Source organism: Curcuma longa, chromosome 19, assembly GCF_044706935.1.
Source record: "Curcuma longa cultivar G26 ecotype Majalengka, Jawa Barat chromosome 19, ITB_CL_G26_1.1, whole genome shotgun sequence".
NCBI classification, from domain to species: Eukaryota; Viridiplantae; Streptophyta; class Magnoliopsida; order Zingiberales; family Zingiberaceae; genus Curcuma; species Curcuma longa.
The window spans coordinates 4,467,796-4,485,294 of NC_133879.1; the positions used below are offsets into that span (position 1 = coordinate 4,467,796).

Consider the following 17,499-nt stretch of genomic DNA (forward strand, 5'->3'; position numbering starts at 1 on the left):
TACAAGAAATCATAAAAATAGCGACGAAACATTAGCGACGATTTTAATTTTAGTCGCAAAATTTTTTATTAGCGACGAAATATAAAATTTCGCCGCTAACATAATGTTTTGCGACGAAATCATTAAATTTCGTCGCTAATATATGTTTTTAACTATAGGTTAGCGACGAATATTTGAAAATTCATCGCTAATATTTGTCTAGGGATATATTTGCAGTGAAAAATTTAATATCGTTGCTAAACGTTAAATATTTGCGGCGAAAAAAATTTATTCCGTCGCTAATCCATCTAAACCCCGACCTTTCGTCCCGTGCCCTAACTCTGCGCCTGATCTCCTTAATGTCTCCCCTTTCTCCGACCGAGCCTCCATCTCCCTTTCTCCGATGCTCTCCTTCGACGCCTCCGCGATCTTCGACGCCGCTTGTCCACCTCGACACATTTCCTCCGCCGCCTCCGCGATCTTCCTCCTCGCGCTGCTCCTCCTCGCCACAGCTTCTCCGCCGCCACAGCTCCTCTTCCGCTGCTCCTCCTCCGCCACAGCTTTTCCACCGCCACAGCTCCTCCTCCGCTGCTCCTCCTCCGCCACAGCTCCTCCACCGCCACAACTCCTCCTCCACCACAGCTTCTCCACAGCTTCTCCTCCGCTGCTCTGTCCTGGTCGAAGTAAGGGATCGATTTGCTGAACTCTGTGTGTGTTTAGGATAATCGATTTGCCAATTCTCTATGTTGCATTCACTCCTCTCTCGATTTCCCTGCAGTTGGTGGCATCTTTATTTCCGAGCTTCCCTGTTGAAGCAAACAACACGAAGAAATTCAAGCACTGCAATCCCAGATCAAAGGTATTGACCTATACTCTCTCTTTGAAGCAAACAACATCAAATACAATTCCAATGGTCCAATCCCAGTGAAATAGAAAAACGTGATTAGGATTTGACCATAACCCTAATTGATTAGGATGTGTGCTCTATTTGTTGAAATTGGTTATTAATTCAACTAGTGCTTCAAATGCAAATATCATAGATGTTTTGATATTTCTCAATGTTTATATCAATGTAGGAATTCTAACCAAACTACCCAATTAAACCTTGTCAGGCTTCATTGGAATTAAAACATGAATCTCTAATGTTATGATCATTAGTTCGAGATGATACCTAAATAGCCTAGTTCTATAGCTTTCCTGCTATCATCGAACACTCCGACAATACTACTGGTATCCTACCCTCTATCATCGAGTACCCAATTAAGGACATCTTCTAAGTAATCAATAACCGTTAGTTATCCCTCATGAGAATTTGTTACAGCTTAAGAATTTTTTTGGAAAGCCCGATTAAAAAGGTTCACCTCCTGTCATAAGGCACCCTGATCATACGATCCTAAGATTTCCTATAAACCATAATTCACTCCCATCCATATGAAATCAAGCCTTCAAAATATCAATAAATATGCATGAGACACAATTCCATATAACAAAATATAAACATGTCATAGAAGATAGCAAATACAAATCCATCGAATACAATCGTTCATTACATCTCAATTCCTCCTACATCCTAGAATTCATCTTTACTCCATGACGGAGGGAATACAATTCGAGAAGGAAGAGGAAGAATTCATCTTTATTCCAAAATCTAAGAAAGAAAAGAAAAAATGACTTATCAATATGTGTGGTCTTCCTTGAATTGTGATCTCCTCATTGGCGGTGGATGGAAACGGCGGAGTAGCCTCGGGAAGATGGATATGACGGTGAATTCCCCCTTGAAACATGGCTACGGCGCTTCCTTGTTATCCTCTAACGACCCCCCCCCCCCAAAAGGGTGCCAAAAAGTTATTCAAATAGGTTTTCAAGGGAGACATGGCTGTGCCTCGTGGCACTGTCGAAAAGTTCGGAGTGACATGGTCGTGTCTCATGGCACGACCGAGAAGTTTGGAGTGAAATTTCCGCTGGCATGGCCGTGTTTCATGGAAGACATGGCCGTGATTTGTGGAACGGTTGAAAAACTCGACACAAACTCCTCGCTGGCACAGCCGTGCCAAGTAGGAGAAGCTATTAACCTGGAAGGGAGGCACAGCCGTGCCTGGTAGGCACGGCCTGAGGATGTTGTGGCTATATTTCTAGGGCACAGCCATGCCTGGTGGCACGGCCTGGAGAAGGAACTTCTCTATATGGAAGGCATGACCTCGTCTTGGCTTGTGTTATTTTTCCTTCATTCCGCCTTGTTTCACATTGATTTTCATCCTGCAAATGCAAAAGTAGATCTCCGAACTAAGAAATAGAGAAAATGTGCCTAATACATGAATAAAGGATGCGATAAACATAGAGTATAAATATGAAAATGCATAAAGATGTGCAATAAAAGTAGTGCAAATATATGCATACCCTACACATATCAAAGATGAAGAGCCAACATGAGAAACATGTGCTCTATTTGAGTTTTAATTGGCTTTAATGTGGAGAAGATAAAGAGGTAAAAACTCTTCATATTCATGACATGAATATAAAAGGTTGTTCTTATATTTTTTTAAAGGTGCACAAGATATTTTGAGTTATCTTCTCCCTCTTGGTCGGACACCTCTTTTCTTCCTCCTCCTTATTTTGGCCGAATCTTCTTGTATGGCTAGCACCAAAAGGGGATTCTTCTTTGAAGCATGAGATCATGTTCATATGGATATGCATAAAGGCATAGACTCTTGAACGTGTAAGAGATCCGACGAACCGAGAACGAGCGAGATAAGTGAAGGGCACGCTTCAAAGGTATAAATCTATTAAATAGATAAATCGAACTTTGTACGAGTTTTCTTTCACATAGATCATTAGTTGGGATCATATTTTCGCTATGAATTTTATTGTTTGTCACTTAGGATTCCCTACACTTTGATCTTGAACTGGATCATTTAGGGCTCGAATTGCACTAACCTAGATGACTCTTGTGTGAGTGCAACCTGCATGCGTCGAAGTCAGACAGATTGAATTAGCCAATGTTTTGCCACCTATTTATTTTTTTGCTATTCAAATCATGTAACGGACACATTGAAAGTGAATCTATAATCGACTGAGTGATAATGATGCCAAATGTTGATGTTACGACATGGGTGACTAGAGGCATTTAACGATCACTACTCAACTATTCAATGCGCCAAGGATCGAAGCCCTATATAAGGAGGCTAAAAATAAAAAGCTATAAAGTTGTTACAACATTATTGTCATAGTTGTTATAATAATTTTAAAGTTATTTTAACCAAGTCTTAAGTGATTTTGATTAAATTTGATCATGTTATTAAAGATTACTTTGATACAAAAATAGTTTGTATAGTAATTTGATCAAATTAAATTAAAAAAAAATAAATTGATTTAATTTTAATACGTTATTCCAATTACGATATAATTATTACACAGTTATGCCATGCTATAATAATACTTGAATAAATGTATTTTGGAATGAAAAATATATTAAAACATCAATTTAATTTTTTTAAATACTCTTTTAATAAAAATGATAATAAGGATGCTTTTTTATTTTTTTACTCAAATAAAATCCTTCTCTAAATTCTATTAAACACACTTAGGCGTGCAATGGATAATAAAACGTTTTAAAATTATATGTTTCTCCCTAAAAAAGGATGATATTTAAATGAAATTTCATTAAAGAAATGCTAACTTTGAAAAGAGAAAAGAAAGATTGTTGAGGAATTTAATGCTCGTTTAATGCCACATGACTTGCAATCAATACAACCTGTATATTCACCACCGCAAAATTCAATGCTATCATGAATGATGCATTCAATCCTCAACACAGCCCAACTCTTAATTAAATGCCCATCACTCACTTGTACGAGTTAGCCCCGAGGGAAGAAAAGAGAAAATCAGTATTACATACTGTTTGTTTTATTTTTTTGGTTTTATTCATTCTGTCTAACCCTCTTTAATAATTTGACATGATAATTACGTCAAGTAGAATTCTTCAACTACCATTTCTAACTACAATGCCATCATTATTATCTCACAAGAGACTGAACAAAGTAACGGAATATGCAATGCAATGAAAATGATTACACAAACACAATCTAATTCATGAATTGTTATATATAACCGCGACATGAGGATGATAAGAAATTAAACTACCACGATGACTAGGAATTGAATTCTGAATCTTAAAAGATCTCGGTAATGAAGACGATGACAGATAGACCAATTAGCACAAAGAGATTGGCTGAACTGGTTTTGATGGCAAAATTGACCGGTGGCGGTGCAGTTAATCCTAAGTATTTTTCAAACAAATAAAAAATAAATTAAGCATAATTGAGATGATCATAATAATATCACTAAAATTTATTTTGACACCCACCAGGGAACCTCGGACCGGACGCAGGACCAGGAGAAGGCGAAGGTGAAGACCCAAAGGACGATGGACTTGGAATTGGAATACCTATCACTGGAATGTATATTTGGCAAAAAGATAATATCATTAAAATAATCTTTTTTCTCTTCGACTTTATAATGAAAACGAATATTAACAAATCCATGAAAATAAGGGGTCAAACAATATATGAAAGCATCTAAACTACGGAGGAGGCCGAAAATGAAAATGTTCACGTCGGAGGTCGAGGTGGGCGGCTGACCTGCGCACAGGCTGGGAGAGAGGCCGTCGAGGTGGCAGAGGGAGGGCAGCTTGAGGGCCCTGCCGTCGTCGATGGAGATGCCCATGCTGTTGGCGCCGCCCGCGAGGAGCTCGCAGAGGCAGATGGGGTTGGAGTCGTAGGTGCCGGACACCTCCTGGCAGCACTCCGCCATCGGGGCCGTATCGTTGCTCCCCTTCATCACGTAAGACAAGCACCCCGACAAGTTTAAGAACGCAGACATGCAGTCGGGGCCCGGCGGCAGCGACGGCAATGGTGGAAGTGACGGCGGTGGAAGTGACGGCAGCGGCGGCAGCAACGGCGGCGGCGGCAGTGGCGACGGCGACGGTCCCTCTAGCTGCGCCTGTGCGCCGGAGCACGCGAGGGCGGCGACGGAGACGAGGAGCGGCAGGCAGTAGTAAAACTTGGCCATTGGACTGGGTTGCTCTATGCTCAGTGGTTGCATATAAGTGGCAAAGGCAGCGACGGCATTCATTAGTGGCGGCCAACTACCAAACTTTAATGTTGTGATAATACAAGTCGGCAACTTGGAGTGTTATCAGCTGGATCCATTCCTTTTTCACAGGATGTTGCAAGATCCAACGTTGATAAAAAGCTCTAATACCTTAAATGAAGACCTGATGAATCATTTTAGATTGACTTTCCAATAATAGATTAGGAAAGAAATTGAACCAAGTGAACGAAAAGAGGAATGGTTTTTAATCTTCCTCTCAATTTAACTTATAGGTTGATTTGGTCTATTTTTCACATGCTCCTTCTACCTGCCTATTGTTAAGGAAAGAAAAATCGAACTAAGAAAAGAAAAAGTGAAAAGAAATAAAATTTTCTCCTTGATAATTTTTCATAAAGAATACAATTTATAGGGATATTAAAGTACTTGGTCAATTGACAGACTAATAAATAAATTGTCAATTGACATATTATAAAAGAAAAGTTTTAATAATAAATTTTTGCCAACTAGTTCTCTTTTAAGATTAATTCTCTTTTACCGCCTGACTATTAGATGTATACCTGTTATAGCATGCCTCGGTTGGGATTGCTCGCGTCGAAGGAGCGATCATGAACGGAAAGCTTGGTTTCCACAAACCAAATCCTCCGATTTGGTGTTTTTTCTCCGACAAACCCTCTGTTCTCTTCTCACACTGGCTTCTGGGTTTGGACGCAACCACACCCACAGAAGGTATCACCTCCTTATCTTTTTCCACCACGCAGGCTTTCCTCTCCCTTTAATAAGGAGAGGCTGCATCCACGGAGTGTAGAACGTGCACTCCGTGGTGTGCGTTGTGGGCAAGCAGTTACGTAACTGCCAACATCTCCCACTGGTCCAAGTGAAACCATAAAAGTAAATGGTCACAAAAACCATTAAGAAGTATCTAGCCACATAGGCTAAATATAATCGGAGTACACAGTTACATAGATTGTAAAAATAACCAATTCATACATAGGAAAATAGTTCGTGCGACAACAAGCACATTGAGCATTCATTGCTAAAAAAGCTATTATACCTTACATTGTTAGGATGTATACTGAAAAGACTTATCTTTTGTATAAACATTTATGAAATAAGAAATCATGGTTTGGTCAAATTTGAAGCCCTATCGTGACACTTAGTTTGGGGCTTTTCAGCCCCCCACCCTTTAATCCTTCTTCTTTAGCTAGGGCCGGCGCCCATCTTCATTGATTCTTCTCTTCATTGCCTAGGGCGAACGCCCTTGGTTCCTTTTGGTTCTCTCCTTGCTAGGGCCGGCGCCCAACAAAAGAGGAGAGGAAGAGAGGAAGAAGAAGAGAGAAGGAGAGGAAGAAAGGCGCCTCTAGCTTTTGGTTCTCCTTTGGTGGCCGGCGGCTTAGAAGCAAGAAGGAAGGAGTTGGGTGGTTTGTCTTGGTAGATTATCGCCCACACGACGTCCAAGAAGAGGAGAGGAATACAAACCATCTTCTAAACAATCTCAAGAAGAAAGGTATGACTACAAATAATTCATTCCATTGCGTACTTAGTTATTTTCTTCTTATGCATCCTGAATACCAACATAAGAGTCCAATGATCTTATGCTTCAATTAAGGTGTGCTTTGATTGGTTAAAAACTTGTTTGATCAATCAAGTACATGTCTGATCGAACATGTAGGTTGCATTAAAAGGTTCCGTCCCTGTAAAATTTTTGTCTAGCAGAAATTGAATAGGACAGAATTCTAGGCACCTTCTGTTGGTATAAGATGCACTAGATCTTGCCCAGAGTTTCGATGTTTGACAATACACATAGGTCTGATCAATTTGACAAAGGGTTGATCCAAACAGAACTTGATGTTTGGATATATGGAAGTGAGTGAAGTCTAGTCAAATGACTAGCGAGAAGTCCTAGTCGGTTAGACTAGGTAAGGGAAGTCCTGGTGAGTGAAGTTAAGCAAGGGAAAGTCCTAGTTGTAGGCTAGGCAAAGGGAAAGTCCTAGTTTGGAGGATCAGGCGGAAGTCTTGGTAGAGTCGAAGCACCAGGTAAAGTCTGAGAAATTTGGGCTGGTCTGGATGACCGAGTCACACTAGAAGTCTAGATTGGTTAATTTGGAGAACCGAGTCGTAGTAGAAGTCTGGACTGATCTGGAGGATCGAGTCGTAGCAAATGTCTGGGCTGGTTAGAGAGGACCGAGCCGCAGCACAAATCCTAGGGGATAAAGACAGAGTCAAGCAAAAGTCCAACAAGTCGGAGGACTTGGTTGACAAAGGTAAATTCTCCTAAGTGAAGTGGGTAAGGGTGTGTTTCAAGAGTAGAATGTTAGGTGTCAGACTAACCCAATATTTCGATAGAAATCTGAAGTTAGATCCACAAAATAAGGGTAGGTTATGTTGCTTTGTTTGCATACTTGTCTTGCAGGAGCCATGATGCAGGAGCAACACATGAGGAGTCCAACTTCAACAAGCCATAACTTTTGACTCAAGACTCAGAACGAGGCACGGTCAGATGCGTTTTGAAGCTCTCTTAGAGGCCTTTCAAACTTGAGAAAAAAGTTACTGGAGTCAAATCAAGATGGACCTGAGTCGACTCAAGATGGAGTTGACTCGAGTAGGATTGGAGTCGACTCGAGCGGCAGAAATCTAATCGAGCTCGGGGAGAAAGAGGATCTTGGAGTCTACTCGGATCCCAGTTGAGTCGACTCGAGTGCCCTATAAAAGAGAGACAACGTGTACAATCAAGAATCATCAATTCACAAGTTCTCCTCTTCGGCTAGTGGGGTTTCTGAACACGAAAGAGGTCAAACGCTTGCAACTGGGGAAGATCCACGAGGAGTGCGCAGTGCTCAGGACTTCCGGATCGGCAACTAGTGTTTGCATTTTACTTTACTTGTCTTTATATTCTGTTCTTTATTATAGTTATTCTTTATGAACTATAAGACGGGTTTCTTCGCCTCCGAACAAAGTTCGAAAAGGAGACCACTAGTGGACGGGTACCTCCCGTACATAGGCCTTGGATGTACTAATCATGGGGGGTTAGGAACCAAGTAAATCCGCGAGTCTCCTGCATCTTATTTCTAATTCCGCTACTTAGTATTTGATAGAAAATGAACGATTTTGAAAGCGACAACACACTATTCACCCCCCTCTAGCGTGTTCCAGCGCCCCTACTTTTATTTCTTTGTTAACCTAGACGAAGGTAACATGTTATTAGTATCATTGACAGGAAATTCATACCCTTCTTCTATGTCAATATTGAGTTAGTATCTGATGTGACGGATCTTGATTAGTCTTATGTGGCAAGGATGATCAAGGAGCAAGTCGATGTATCAAGTCAAAAAATCAATGATCAACCTTGAATAGATTAGCACCTCCACCTCATCCCTGATCATCTCTCTTAGTCACTCAGCCGCCTCAACGTGGATCATCTTGGTCTTTCGGTCCTCTTGACCACTCAGCCATCCAGAACTATATCATCTTCACCAATTGACTATCCCGAACTGTATCATCTTGGCCACTCGACCATCCCAAACTATATCATCTTGGCAACTCGACCATCTAGACCTATATCATCTTGGTCTCTTGGCCATCTTGACCCGGACCATCTCGGTCATCTTGGCCTCTCGGCCATCCCGACACAGACCATCTCGGTCTCTTGGTCATCTCGACCTCTTGGCCATCCTGACCCGGACCATTTTGGTATCTCGGTCATCTCGACCTCTTGGTCATCCCAACCCGGACCATCTCAGTCTCTCAATGCCTCAATCACTCCATCCCTCTCGGTCATCCTGAATTGGACCATCTCGGTCCCTCGGTCCTCTCGGCCACTCGACCATTCAAAACTGTATCATCTTGGCCACTCGACCATCCCAACCTGTATCATCTCGGCCACTTAGCTATCTCGACCCAGATTATCTCGATCTCTTAATGCCTCAGTCACTCCATCCTTCTCGAGCATCCCGACCTGGACCATCTCGGTCCCTCGGTCCCTCGGTCCCTCGGTCATCCCAACATGGACCATATTGGTCCCTCGGTCACTCCAACCTGAGCCGTCTTTCGGCCTCTCAACTACTCAACCAATCCACCCCCAGATCATCCTGGACACTCAACTGCTCCATAACTCAGCAGCCTGGCTCTTGGATGACTCAACTCCTCCATCGCTCATCCTTTCCAAATTCCTCAATTAAGCAACCCTTAAGCCCAATCGTGTTGGGATCGTCCCAGTGTAATGTGCGTGTTTACACGTTTCACAAACTTACGCAGCGGAAATAAACAGATAATTAAACTAATTATTATCAACACACGCATGTATAGATATGAATTAACAGCGTACAAGGTATGATAGGAAATTAAAATTTTATAGAATAATAAATTATTCAATGCGTACCTTTTAGATGACGTTGAATGATGTTGGCATCAATCAAGTGACCCTCATTGAAGTCCCGCCTTTACTGGTGATCCACATCAAGCTCTCGTCCGGACAGCTTTGGAAGCCACGAGCCGCGTCATCGTCTTCGATACTAGGCGATGATCAATAACGATCGATTCGAGAGAAAAGCCTAATTTCGAAAACACGCAACAACGTTTGTCACGATTATTCTGGGACTTTCTAACTATCAACGAGAATCGTATTCCTGATGTAGTTTTTGGTGGTCAACAATTGACCGTCGATTTGGGATAAATAATTGGAACCTTTCTGACAATAATGAAATAATCTCTAAAAGCTTCGTAAGCTTCCTTGAAATTGACAAACGATCGTCGGGCGACCGGGATTTGATTGACAACGGTTAAAAAACCTATTCGATAGTTGGAAATAATTTCCAACGATCGAACAATGACTTCTGCCAACAAAACCCAATACAATCCCTCCCTCTTAACACATGACATCTTCTCCTTCCGAACTAAGGATCTTCTCCTACTCTTCTCTCCTAAAAGGCCAGGATAGAAGACTTTATCCTCATCTCCCACACAGCTTCCTCTCCCTTGCAATCGGCTGAAACAGGCATAGCATAGGTGGCTGGATGGGCGATCTCAGTCGACCCGAGGGCTCAGATCGTAGTCGACGTGGAGCTGGATCGCGGTCGGCCGGAGGTGCTTGAATCGTGATCAGTGGGGAGATGTGACGCATCCTACAGGGAGGCACAATCGCAGCCAGCAAGGAGGCAAGATCGTGATCGACGGAGACCATCGATGCCGACGCACATGCAGGGAAGAGCGGAGTTGCGGAGAAGAGCGGAGTTGCAGAGAAGAGCGACGTCGCCGATGTGCAGATGGGCTAGCGAGTGCAGGCGGTGTCGCGGGTGCGTCACCGATGCGCAGAAGGGTCACGAGTGCGGGCGGCGTCGCGGGTGCATCATCGGCGTGCAAACCGGCTCGACGATGGCGGCGTAACCACGAGCCATCCGTAAAACTTTATTTCTCCTCTGCTTTTATCGTGAGGAAGAAGGGGTTGTGCGGTGCATCGGATTGAAGAAAATAAAAAAAACCAAGAAAACCCTAAACTAGTTCAACTATTGTAGCGAACCAAACCAAATCGGATTCATTTAGGGTTTACTGTAGCAAACCGGATTCAAAACTAAATCACTTGGTTCACTAACCAAACGAACTCTGATTTGATCCAAATCAGTTTTGTCCATTTCATCTTCCCAAGATGAAGCTTCTCATCGCATTCATTCTGCCAAAATCTCTTCCATCACGAGCCAAATCAAATTGGTTCAATTTTCATTTAAAATCAAATCATTTGGTTCACTAACCAAATGACCTCTGATTTGAACGAAATCAGTTTCGTTCATTTCATCTTCATAAGATAAATTCCATCATATTATCTTTTTCAAGTTACTTGTATAAGTATCTATACATATTTTGAAAATATTATTTTGCAAGATGCTTTACCACTTACAAAATTGTTTCAAAACTTAGTTTGAAAATATATGGAAAAAGTTTTCAAAAACTTTTTTTGAAAAAATATTCTACTATGGTCTTTCAAGAATTGTTAAGACTTAGTTATGTCCATAGGGATACCATTATTGTTGGTGCAAGAGCGAATGAACTTAAAACTTAAAATCTTTTTGATGTATGAAAAGGGGGAGAAGGAAACTTAAGTTAATCATATAGATTTCTCATAGATAATTAAACCCTGATCTATATTAACTTAAGAAATTGTCAAACATCAAAAAGTGAGAGATTGTTGGTGCAAGAAGCACTAGATCTTTCTTAGGGTTTCGATGTTTGACAATACACCTAAGTTTGGTCAGTTTGATCAAGGGGTTGATCCAAACAGGACTTGATGTTTGGATGAAGTGAGTGAAGTCTAGTCAGACCAGATGACTAGCAAGAAGACCTAGTCGGTTAGACTAGGCAGTGGAAATCCTGATCTGGAAGATTGGGCAAGGGAAGTCCTGGTAAATGAAGCTAGGCAAGGGAAAGTCCTAGTTGCGGCTAGGCATGAGCAAGTCCTGGTTTGGAGGATCAGGCGGAAGTCTTGGCAGGTCGAAGCACTAGGTGAAGTCTGGGCTAGTCTGGAGGACCAAGTCGCAGCAGAAGTCTGGGCTGATCTAGAGGACCGAGTCGCAACAGAAGTCTGGGCTGATCTGGAGATCGAGTCGCAGCAGAAGTCTGGGCTGGTCAGAGAGGACCGAGCCGCAGCACAAATCCTAGGGGCTGAGGACAGAGCCAAGCAAAAGTCCAACAAGTCAGGAGGACTTGGTTGGCAAAGTAAATTCTCCTGAGTGGAGTGGGTAAGGGCGCATTCCGGGAGTGGAATGATAGGCGTCAGACTAACCCAGGATTACGGTAGAAATCTGAAGTTAGACCCACAAGAAAGGATAGGTTGTGTTGCTTTGTTTGCATATTTGCCTTACAGGAACCATGATGTAGGAGCAACACATGAACAGGCCATAACTTTTCACTCGGGACTCAGAACGAGGCACGGTCGGATGTGTTTCGAAGCTCTCTCAGAGACCTTTCAAACTTGAGAAAAAAGTTACTAGAGTCGACTCAAGATGGACTGGAGTCGACTCAAGTTGGAGTCGACTCAAACAACAGTGGAGTCGACTCGAGCGGCAGAAATTTGATCTGGCTCGCGGAGAAAGAGGATCTTGGAGTTGACTCAGATCCCAGTTGAGTCGACTCGAGTGCCCTATAAAAGAAGGTGAATGTGCACAAATGGATTCAATCAATTCTTAAGTTCCCCTTTTCGACTAGTGGTGTTTCTGAACGCGAACGGGGCCAGACGCTTGCAACCAGGGAAGATTCAGGAGGAGTGCGGGGCGCTCAGGACTTCCAGATTGGCGGCACTTGTTTGGTTAATTTTTTACTGTCCTCTATTCTATTTGTGCTTTACTGTTATCTTTGTTTTGGACTGTAAGACGGGTTTCTCCGCCTCCGAACAAGGTTCGGAAAGGAAACTACTAGTGGACGGGCGCCTCCCGTACTTAGGCCTTGGATGTACTAACCCTGGGGGGTTAGGAACCAAGTAAAATCCGTGAGTCCCCTGTGTTGTTTACTAATTCCGCTGCTTAGTATTTTGTTAGAAAACGAACGAACGAGAAAAGCGACAACGCGCTATTCACCCCCTCTAGCGCATTCTAACGATCCTACACAGCTTACATCCGGACGCTTGGATCCTCTTCTGGGCGTCTGGACTGTCTGGTCGTCCGGTTGCCCAAATCCATAGGGGTGCCTAGAACCCAAAGTTCCAGTCCTTTAGTTTTTTGCATCACAGGTTAGCACAAATATATATTACAGGAAATTTGGACAGTTTTACAACTGTCTGGTCTTGACTTTTAGGTTTATAGTGAAACCCTATGTCAGACCGATGTTTACTATTTTCTTTCAAGGGAACGTGTCCTCACCTACTTCTCTCAGGAGAGATTAGCTCTGCCAACCATCCGGTCCTCCAGACGTGGTTGGATTTTATTCAGCATCCGATCCACAGCTCTTAGGATTTTCCTCCGATGTTCGGTCCTCGTTGACCCATTGCTCCGCTAGATGTCCGGTCTACTGACCCACCTAGATTTCTTGCCTGGTGATTTAATCTGCTAAGTCTTCCTGTCCAGTCTTCCTGACTAAGAATTTCCTTGCCCAGTCTTACAGACTAGGACTTCCTTGTCTAGCCTCAACTAGGATTTTTCTTGTGCTATCCACACACTCAACTCAGCTTGTTAGTTCGCCATATAACCTTAACTTGAACCCTTTGCCATGATTGGTTCGATTATCTGGTACTCCGTGCATCAATAATAATTCTATTTTTTTGGAATATGATTTATACTAATAAATAAAGAATGGGAAAGGTCAATATTTTACTAATATAAGATATTCCTAATACTCCCCTCAAGTTAGAGAGTGAATGTCATGAAGTTCTAACTTGTTGTGCAAATTTACAAATTGATTCCTTCCTAAGGCCTTCGTAGATACATCATCCAACTGTGAGTGTTATGGTACAAAAGAAGGTTGAATCATTACGGCTTACAATTTTTTCTCATACTATGACAATTTATTTCAATGTATTTCATACATTCATGAAAAATCAGGTTTGTTGCAATGTGTAAAGCTACTTGATTGTCCCAAAACAATGTTATAGAGTTATTTGAGAGACCTTTAAGTCATCTAATATCTAGCGCAACCAAGTTACCTCTGAACATGTGTTAGCCATGGCTTGATTTTCGCATCAGCTAATAATCTAAATACGCTAGCTTGCTTCTTGGATTTCCATTATAGAGAGAAGCTCCCAGGAAAATGTAATATCCTATAACTAATCTTCTTGTGGCACAACAATCTCCCCAATCTGAATCACAAAAGACTTTCAAAATTCCATAACATACAAATTCAGAAATATACAAATTCAAAAGCCATTCATGATTGTAGTGGTTGAGAGAGGTATCTTTATTAGGGACGCTTGAGCAAATGCACCAGATGGAGAGAGTACAAGAATAGTTTGATCATAGAATAAGGTCTGAAAGGAGATCTTCCCTTCAACAAGAAGTAGCGTTCTCCAATCAAACATAAGGTGCTCCATGTTGTGTAACTTAATTGTTCTGTCAGAGTGCCTTGATTTTAGGTGCTACTCTTGGAATGAATTTGTTAGCTATCAATTTGCTATTAGAACCAAGCAAACGTTGGGATGAGGTTGTCGTCCATTTCACTTTGTTCCAAGCTTCGATTCCACATGATGCAACTCTTGTGTCTCATTGCGACATAGAACAACAAGTTTTGCAAAGTGCTAAGAAGAAAGACGTAGATCAAGAATGTTGTCCAAGAACTCATGAGGATAATTGATTATTTGGATAATTTGAGAAGAACATAGTGTTGGGATTGAAGCAAACTATGTTTCAAAGTCAACGCTGATACAAGCTATCACTTGAGAAGTCTCACTATTCTCACTCTGATAAAGAAACTACAATGGAAAAGGGTCAAGATACCTAAACTATTAAAAGGAGCAGCTCGGTGCACAAAACTCTCACTAATGCAGGGCCCAGAGAAGGGTCAAACTACATTCGGTCTATTGTACGCAACCGTACTTTGCATTACAAGAAGTTGTTTTTGTGACTCGAATCTATGACCATAAGGTCACATAATAACAACTTTACCATTGCTCTAAGACTTCCCTTCAGGCCCTCGGAAGAAATTAATAACCCCTACCTTAGAGGTACCTTTGTTGTATTTGAGGATTTGAATTGCAGCATCCCAATGGGCTATTCTAGGTTCTTGCATGAATTGATTCACTGCACGAACTGAGTATATTATGTTTGGTCTTGTTACTGTCAGATAAATCAATCTACTAACTAGCCTTTGTACTTTGTTTGATCATTTAGCAATGCTCTATTAGTGAAGTGAGTTTCAAATTTTGCTTCATTGGAAAATTGTTGGGGTGCGCTTAGGAGTCTTAAATTTGTAGAATGGCCAATGCATATGTTCTTTGTGATATAAAAATACCTTTTTTGAGCAGGAGAATTCAATACCCAAAAAGTATTTCAAGTTTCCAAGACCTTTGATATGGAAATGCTTAAGAAGGAATCCTTTGAAATGTTCCATTTCATGTAGGTCGTTTTCTACGAGGAGTATGTCATAAACATATATGAGAATTATTGTAAAAATTCCTTGAGCCTTAGTGAAAAGTGAATAATCGCCTTTGATTGTTGATAACTGACCTTTAGAATAGTGTTTGAAAATGTGAAAAAACACTTTCTAGATGCTTGTTTAAGTTCGTAAAGAGACTTATTGAGCCAACATATAGTGTTCTCCCCTTGTTAGTGAAGACCAAATTGAGGTTTCATGTAGACAACTTCATGCAAATCTCTATAGAGGAAGACATTTTGATCATTCAATTGGTGAGTGGATGTAGATTTTGAGTTTCATGCTTACCATTACTTATGTTTGATAAGATTAGATTGCTGTGCTTAGGATATATAATTTGCTTGCATTGGTTATCTAAATCTAGACGCTAAGTTTTTGCTTGAGGACAAGCAAAGGTTTAAGTCTGGGGGTGTGATGTGCGTAGGGTTTATATATGTATTTACGCTTTATTTGCACATCTTTCTGAGTTTATTGCTAAAATCTTGTGTGCATTGCATCCCTTATTTATGCATTTAGGCACATATCTTGCATTTCCTAGTTCGGAGATCTGCTCGTGTTTTTACTTGTTTCAGGATGGAATTTGGAGCAAAAGCGGGCAAAACGGAGTAACAATTGAAGACAAGGCAAGACAGGGCCGTGCCTCATAGGCACGGCCGTGTCTATTCAGCCTCCTGGCCGTGCTTCAAAGGGCACGGGCGTGTGCCCAAACAGAAGACCAACAAGCCTGGGCCGTGCCTCACTGGCACGGCCGTGCCAACATCCCCCCATCAGCAGCAGAAGGGGCCGTGTCTACCAGACACGGCCGTGCTTTGAAACAGAAGCCAGACGAGACTTGGCCGTGCCTCACAGGCACGGCCGTGTTTCCAACCTGAAGGAAGCATCTGCTGTTGGCCGTGCCCACCAGGCACGGCCGTGTGTCAAAACAGAAAGGTCTCAGCAGCTGGCCGTGCCTCACAGACACGGCCGTGTCCAGAAAAAGGAGAAGAGTCAGGCTGTGGCCGTGCCTCACAGGCACGGCCGTGCCTTCAAACAGAGCCAAGCCAAGTCTGGACCGTGCCCCAGAGGCACGGCCGTGCCCCAAAACAGAAGCTTGACTGCCTAAGGCCGTGCCCCCAAGGCACGGCCGTGCCTCTTCAACCGACAGTGCCCACACTGGGCCGTGCCTCCCAGGCACGGCCGTGTGAGCGGGGGCGTGCTGACTCGTGACCTGCATATAAATAGGTCCTCTTAGTGACCTAAGAAAGGGGGGAGACCTTGGAGAGCCACCGGAGCTGTTCTAGAGCCACCGACGCCTGTTTCGGAGCGAGATTCGACGATCCATCCACCGATCCGACTGCTCCAGTCCATCCTCATCCCATCTACGCAGAGTTTGCAGTCCGAGGAAGAAGATAAGTCTTATTTCCTGCACTTCATTGTTGTATCTCTGGATTAAGATGTATTCCTTCCTTCCTTTGGCTTGTAATCTCCACGCTATGGAGTAGTTCCCTAGATTCTAGGATGTAGGATAAATCAGATGTACTGGATGATTGTATTTTGGATTTGATTAATCTACCATTTTCAATGATATAATTGTCTATTGCTTTGTGGATTTATGCTTATGTGTTGAATGATAAATTGTGTGTGTATGAATCCATGAGGGTAGGGATTGATTGTGGATTGAGGAATCATTAGGCCGTACACCGGGGCGCTTCGTGACAGGAAGAATGCCTTGAACCGGGCGAGTTTCCGAGGGGTTTCTTAATTCATAGTTAATTCTTATGAGGGATAGTTAGCGGTCATCCGTTGTTGGGGAGAGGTCCGTAAAAAGATATCCTGTGACAGGGGATAGGGTTCTTTTAGTACTCCGGGGCGCCTGAGTGACACGGGAATGCCTTGAACCGGGCTTCTAGAACCATCTCAAACCGACAACGAGTGACGTAAGAACACCAATGCTTTATTCCGAGGATACCTGACGAGGTCGAATTGGATAAATTGGTTAACATCCCTACAATTGAACAATTATTGAGGAAAGGTAGAGGATCCAAGTCAATCAATCCATACTCTGAGGAGTCCGAAGTCCTAGGATCGTTTCACAACCCAGTGTCACAGTCGATTCCTTTCTCTGAACTCTAGGATAAAGTACTTTAGAACACTCCCATCTCCCCCACACAACTCATGCTCAGTTTTCTCTCCACCTTTTTGTGCTAAATCTAGTAAGTAATTCCACGGTCCCTGTGGATTCGATCTTTTTATTACTTGACGACATTCCGTATACTTGCGGAGCGCTATCAGGTGTACCAATCAATTAATTAACCAAAATTTATAAATTCAAGGCTTGAGAGGGTTTGCGGAATGAGCAATCGACTATTA

At 42.4% G+C, this 17,499-nt stretch overlaps 1 protein-coding gene across 1 annotated transcript; it reads right to left on the minus strand.

Moving 5' to 3' along the window:
- Positions 1 to 3,923: 3,923 nt before the first annotated feature.
- LOC141812402 (non-specific lipid transfer protein GPI-anchored 31-like) lies at positions 3,924 to 5,046 on the minus strand. Its single transcript, XM_074700413.1, has 3 exons — positions 4,617 to 5,046; positions 4,343 to 4,429; positions 3,924 to 4,255 (listed from the first exon to the last, which is right to left on the minus strand). Exons 1-3 carry the CDS (start codon positions 5,044 to 5,046, stop codon positions 4,149 to 4,151), a joined length of 624 nt encoding a protein of 207 aa, XP_074556514.1. The 3' UTR covers positions 3,924 to 4,148.
- Positions 5,047 to 17,499: the final 12,453 nt, after the last annotated feature.

Coding starts and splice junctions, on each gene's coding strand:
- LOC141812402 (XM_074700413.1), bottom strand. CDS start 5,046: ATGGCCAAGTTTTACTACTGCCTGCCGCTCCTCGTCTCCGTCGCCGCC. Junction 4,430..4,616: donor CTCTCCCAGCCTGTGCGCAG/GTCAGCCGCCCA, acceptor TATACATTCCAG/TGATAGGTATTCCAATTCCA. Junction 4,256..4,342: donor GTCCGGTCCGAGGTTCCCTG/GTGGGTGTCAAA, acceptor AAAAATACTTAG/GATTAACTGCACCGCCACCG.